Source organism: Heteronotia binoei, chromosome 9 (assembly GCF_032191835.1).
Source record: "Heteronotia binoei isolate CCM8104 ecotype False Entrance Well chromosome 9, APGP_CSIRO_Hbin_v1, whole genome shotgun sequence".
Classification (NCBI taxonomy): Eukaryota; Metazoa; Chordata; class Lepidosauria; order Squamata; family Gekkonidae; genus Heteronotia; species Heteronotia binoei.
In genome coordinates, this window is record NC_083231.1 from 25,062,997 (window position 1) to 25,068,996 (window position 6,000).

The 6,000-nt window shown below is 49.7% G+C and overlaps 1 protein-coding gene across 1 annotated transcript in view; it reads left to right on the plus strand.

Annotated features, from left to right (window-relative positions):
* Positions 1-5,457, plus strand: part of YIPF7 (Yip1 domain family member 7) — a 40,525-nt gene extending 35,068 nt beyond the window's left edge. Inside the window, exon 6 of the mRNA XM_060247300.1 lies at positions 5,275-5,457. Within this exon, the coding sequence (XP_060103283.1) occupies positions 5,275-5,437 (163 nt within the window). The 3' untranslated portion in view covers positions 5,438-5,457. The remainder of the gene's footprint in view (positions 1-5,274) is intronic.
* Positions 5,458-6,000: the final 543 nt, after the last annotated feature.

The window sequence follows — 6,000 nt, forward strand, 5'->3', positions numbered from 1 at the left end:
AACCTGATAAGTCCCTTGTGGACATACAGATATTTTGTATGTTTCACCAATCGGGCACATAATAGTGAAACCATTTTAGGTTGGACCACTGGAAAAATTAGGGTGGCCAGACCGTCCCGGTCTCCCGGGACTTTCCCGGTTCTGGCCACCCAATCCCGGCTCCCGGGCTGCCTATACCGGGACCATTACAAAGTCCCGGTATAGCCAGCGGGGAGCCGGCGGGCCGCGCGCGCGGGCAGGGAAGGCGGGGAGTGAGGCAGCCAGCGTCCCTGCGCGTGCGCACAGCGGTGTGCGCACGCGCAGGGACGCTGGCTGCCTCACTCCCCGCCCGCGTGCGGGGTCCGGAGAGGCCGGCGCTGGTCCCTGGAGGCCTCCAGAGGCCAGCGCCGGCAGCGGAGAGGCCTCCGCTGGTCCCTGGAGGCCTCCAGAGGCCAGCGCCGGCAGCGTGGAGAGGCCTCCGCTGGTCCCTGGAGGCCTCCAGAGGCCAGCGGAGGCTTCGTGGAGAGGCCGGCGCTGGTCCCTGGAGGCCTCCAGAGGCCAGCGGAGGCTTCGTGGAGAGGCCGGCGCTGGTCCCTGGAGGCCTCCAGAGGCCAGCGGAGGCTTCGTGGAGAGGCCTCCGCTGGTCCCTGGAGGCCTCCAGAGGCCAGCGGAGGCTTCGTGGAGAGGCCTCCGCTGGTCCCTGGAGGCCTCCAGAGGCCAGCGGAGGCGTCGTGGAGAGGCCTGCGCTGGTCCCTGGAGGCCTCCAGAGACCAGCGGAGGCAGCGTGGAGAGGCCAGCGCTGGTCCCTGGAGGCCTCCAGAGACCAGCGCCGGCCTCTCCGGCCTCCGCAGCCGCCGCCAGCAGCCCGGAGGAGAGGCCACCACCGCCCTGGATCCAGGTAAGCCAAAAGCGGGGGGGGGGGGCGGCTGGCGGGGGGGGGCGGCTGGCCTTCTTTCCTTCCCTCCCTCCCTCCTTCCTCCCTCCTTCCTTTCTTCCTTCCTTCCCTCCCTCCTCCCTTCCTTCCTTTCTTCCTTCCCTCCTTCCCTCCCTCCCTCCTCCCTTCCTTCCTTCCCTCCCTCCTTCCTTCCCTCCCTTCCTTTCTTCCTTCCCTCCCTTCCCTCCTTTCTTCCTTCCTTTCTTCCTTCCCTCCCTTCCTTCCCTCCCTCCCTCCTCCCTTCCTGACTGAATGGGCCACTGGCCTGATCCAACAGGGCTTCTCTTATGTTCTTATGTGACACTGTGTGTTGGACTGGATGGGCCACTGGCCTGATCCAACAGGGCTTCTCTTATGTTCTTATGTGACGCAGAGTGTTGGACTGGATGGGCCACTGGCCTGATCCAACAGGGCTTCTCTTATGTTCTTATGTGACACAGTGTGTTGGACTGGATGGGCCACTGGCCTGATCCAACAGGGCTTCTCTTATGTTCTTATGTGACGCAGAGTGTTGGACTGGATGGGCCACTGGCCTGATCCAACAGGGCTTCTCTTATGTTCTTATGTGACAATACTGACTTTGGTGGACCCAAGCACTGATTCAGTGTAAGGGAGCTTTGTGTTTGTGACTGGAGTAGACAATACTGACTTTGGTGGACCCAAGCACTGATTCAGTGTAAGGGAGCTTTGTGTTTGTGACTGGAGTAGACAATACTGACTTTGGTGGACCCAAGCACTGATTCAGTGTAAGGGAGCTTTGTGTTTGTGACTGGAGTGGACAATACTGACTTTGGTGGACCCAAGCACTGATTCAGTGTAAGGGAGCTTTGTGTTTGTGTCTTCTGGTGCAATTTTGTTCTCAGATCCTGTATTTACTTCATCAGTATATGGGATAAGGCACTTTCTCAACTGTGCTGCATAATGCAGCCTATTTATTTTGTCCTGTTTGCTCTGTTGGCTCTATCTGCGCCACCTTCATCACTTTCGGGGTGTGGATCCCCCAGTGGGGTGGTCTCGCGACTCCCTCTGCCGGCTGTTTCTGATAGCCCTGCGCCCCCTCTTTCATTTGATATGTGTCCCGTGCGGATGCCACCCTCCCGCCGGGAGATGCCGCAAAATGAGCCCCCTTGAGGCTTATGGTGGCAGGGCTCGGGGGAAGCGAGCTAGACTGCTGTTCTTTTGAGGGGTCATAGAGTGTTTCGAGCCCGTCCCTGTGGCATCGGTCCCATCGTTGTGGGGCCCAGGGGGCCGGCGCATCGGCACGCTGAAGCAGCCTGTCGGTCACTTCCGGGTTCCTGTCCTGCATCTCGACCTGTGACAGGCTGCTTCGGCCTACCTTCGGCCTACACCCCTACCTTCCACCCCCCCCCCCCCAAGGTGTCCCTGGCTGGCCTTCAGACATTATGGTCACCCTAGGAATAATACAGTGGATGAAAGGGTTGAATTGCCTTCCCTAGTGTCACATTTGGGGCCTGCTGAAGCTATTGTTTAAAAAAAGGGGGGGGGAATCTCCCACTATAAGACTTCCAGTGTGATGTGCAGTTAGCCCCCTGTGGTGTTTGCATGTGAGTGAATGAAAATGGGCATGGGAAAATGAATTTGAGCAAAGTGTGTCACTGAGGGAACATCGAGAGGGGGAAGGAGGAGTAACAAGGACAAAAAAATGCAAGGAAGTAGAAACAGGTTATTTGTAATTTGCCCTCTTTTGTTTTCCCAAAGCCACCCAGACTCATTAGGTATTGATGGAATTGCAGCTAGCTACTGCCTTCAGCTTGTGGGACAAGGGGAGTGGGGAATGAAAGTAATAAGTGATGAAAGAAATGGAAGCAACCCTGTTGCTTCTACAAAAATTAGTCCTAGGGAATGTCCCTCAGTCCTTTGATCCCACAAGTGTGTTTCCAATGGAGGTGGGGAGCTGGGAGCTCTAAATAAGGGAACAATCAGTCCAAACTACAATTCCCAGGACTCTTTTGGTGAACAGGAGTTAGTGAATAAGGCTGCCAACCTCCAGGTGGAGAGCTCCTAGAATTACAGCTGATCTCTAGACTAAAAGCACAAGCCTTTATTGGCATATATCAGATTATAAATAAGGCAAAAAGAGATACAGAAATAACAAAATACACCAGTCACATACAGCTATACATTGGACAACCGATCCTTGATTACCATATCCAAGAATAAAGCAACCTTTTCAGTTATTTCAGATGACAAGTCATTCAGAAGATGACAAACCTTTGCAGCATCTGAGCAATTTGTCATATTGAGCAGAATTGGGTCTAGAAACCTAAGGCGTAGAGTATCATAGTGGGAGCAGTAAAGAAGAATATGGGACAACAAATCAACTTGTTATAACTTGCATGTACAAAGTCTTAATGAGAGTGGGATTTTTTTTATATCTACCATATGTAACTGCTGATGGAATAGTATTACATCTGGCAAGAGTAAATGCTCTACGCAACTGTGGAACATGGAGAGTTGATAGATAAGAAGACCAATAATTGGGGAAATTCCAAAATTCAAAGGGGAGCAAGATGTATTTGCAGCACTGATTTGGTTTTTGCAATTCTATATCTAAGATTCTGCATTTTATTAGATAATATGCATTTGTAAAAGGGAGCATGTATAGAGAATCCATAGATAAACCTAAGGTGGATATTTTCTTCTCTATGCAAGCAATCCATTTGGACAAGGAGGAATGATATGTTACCATGGAGAAAATTACTGCCTTGGCAGTAAACCCCACTGAAGTTCCTCTCCAGGCTCCACTCCTAAATTTCCAGGAATATCCAAATCTGGAATTGGCGGACCTTTTAGTGTAACTGCTATAAAGCCGACAGAAAGCTTGGTTCGCACATTCAAGAGAATGAGGTAGTTGGAAAGGAGTGTGGATGGTCAAAAACATACACATAGGAAAAGCTAGCTCACAGAGAGAAATATTCTGTGCTGTCTCCTTGCTGGCTGTGTACATTTTCTGCTTGTAGAGGTATTTTTAACCCAAGGGAATATTTCAGAATTTCCCGCCTGCACTCAGAAATGGTGGAGTCCTTCCTTCCACCTCAGTATTCTACAACCAGCATGAGCCAACCAGGCTGCAGGCTGTAGTGCAGAAATGCCTGCATCAAGATTGTATAATGCATGTTTTACAATGATGTTTATATTGTCCTCTTTTCTTTTCTTTTTTTTCCTGCTGAAAGCTTCTGGTTGTTTGACCTGCAGTCCTAGTAAATTAGATAGCAGGGGTTTTTTTCCTTTAAAGCTGCAAATTATAGAACTCTTTCCATTCAAAGTAACAAGTGAGTTGCCCCCCCCCCCCAATTCCATTGATTGATTTGCCATACTGTTGTGTTATTTCAGTTTGCTGCTAACTCTTGCCTCTCATTGCATGCGATTAGCAAAAACAATTTTACTGTAACAAAAATAACTGTCCTTGTACAATTGAAAAGAAGTATTGTAGTAGTCACATATACAAAATCCATTACAAATATAAATCCACAGTATCGTTCATCATTTATAAAACAATAAAGTCCAGCAATTCAGGAGCCAGTACCTCCTCTGCAGAGGCTTTTGAATTTATATATTCAAGTTATGGAAACCATTTCTCTATTAAGTTATTTTTTTAATTTGACAATTCCATCATTAATAGTTGTGTTGACAGTTTGTCTTGTACGATTAAATCTCTGACTTTTGCATGCCATTCCTCAATTGAAGGGGTAAATTTTTTTTTGCATTTCTGTGCCAACAAGATTTTTCCAGCAAGTAGTAACAATGATATGAAGTCTTTATGTAACAGGGTGGAGAAATTTTCTGGCCGAAGATGTAAGAGTATCAATTCTGGCGTAAGTGGAATCAAACATCCTACAATTCCTGATATTTTGGCCACTTAAAGGGCCCAGTAATTTTGGGTTTGGGGGCAAGGAAAGATCCTCTGTGCAAGCACCAGTCGTTTCCGACTCTGGGGTGACGTTGTTTTCACAACGTTTTCATGGCAGACTTTTCATGGGGTGGTTTGCCATTGCCTTCCCCAGTCTTTTACACTTCCCCCCCAGCAAGCTGGGTCCTCATTTTACCGACCTCAGAAGGATGGAAGGCTGAGTCAACCTTGGGCCAGCTACCCGAATCCAGCTTCCGTCAGAATTGAACTCAGGTCATGAGCAGAGAGTTCAGACCACAGTACTGCAGTACTTCTGCTTTACCACTCTGCGCCACGGGGCTGCTTCCTTTTGGGGCAAAGCCACCAGCAGTGAATAAAATTTCCCTCCAACACGCATCCTTTCCAGCAGTTGGCATTATTGCTGAGTTTGCTTTTAAAACTCTTTAACGGTGTTTAATGACGTTTTCCCTTTTGCTGTCGTTTCTTGCAGGGGGATTCTAGGAACGCTGCTGGCACTAATCATTATCGGATGGTGCAGTCTTTCTGCCTCCAAAATATTCACTTCGGCTTTGGCGATGGAAGGCCAGCAGCTCTTGGTGGCCTACCCCTGTGCTTTGCTCTATGGCCTGTTTGCCCTCATGACTGTTTTCTGACCTGCATTTTCTGACTGCTCTACCCTATGCAATAGCCAAGTGCAGGACTGAAAAACATCTTCAGAGCCCCGACCTGGACAGCCCAGGCTAAGCCGATCTTCTTAGATCTTGGAAGCTAAGTAGGGCCGACTCTGGCAAATACTTGGATGGGAGATCTCCTTGGAATACCAGGACTGAAAGGCTGAGGCTGGCTGTGTCAAGCTACTTCTCTGAACATCCTCCATGCCCTAGGTCAGCGGTCCCCAACCTTCACGGCCGGAGACCGGTTTTGTGGAAGACAATTTTTCCATGGACCGGGGGTGGGGGTGGGGGGGATGGTTTTTGGATGATACCATTGTGCATTTTATTTCTATTAGTTTGGCATGGTGGTTCAGTGTGTAGACTCTTATCTGGGTTTGATTGCCCATTCCTCTACTTGCAGCTGCTGGAATGGCCTTGGGTCAGCCACAGCTCTAGCAGAGTTGTGTGACAGCTCTCTCAGCCCCCCCCTCCCACCTCACAGGGTGTCTGTGGTGAGGGAGGAAGATAAAGGAGATTGTGACCACTCTGAGACTCTGAAAGTT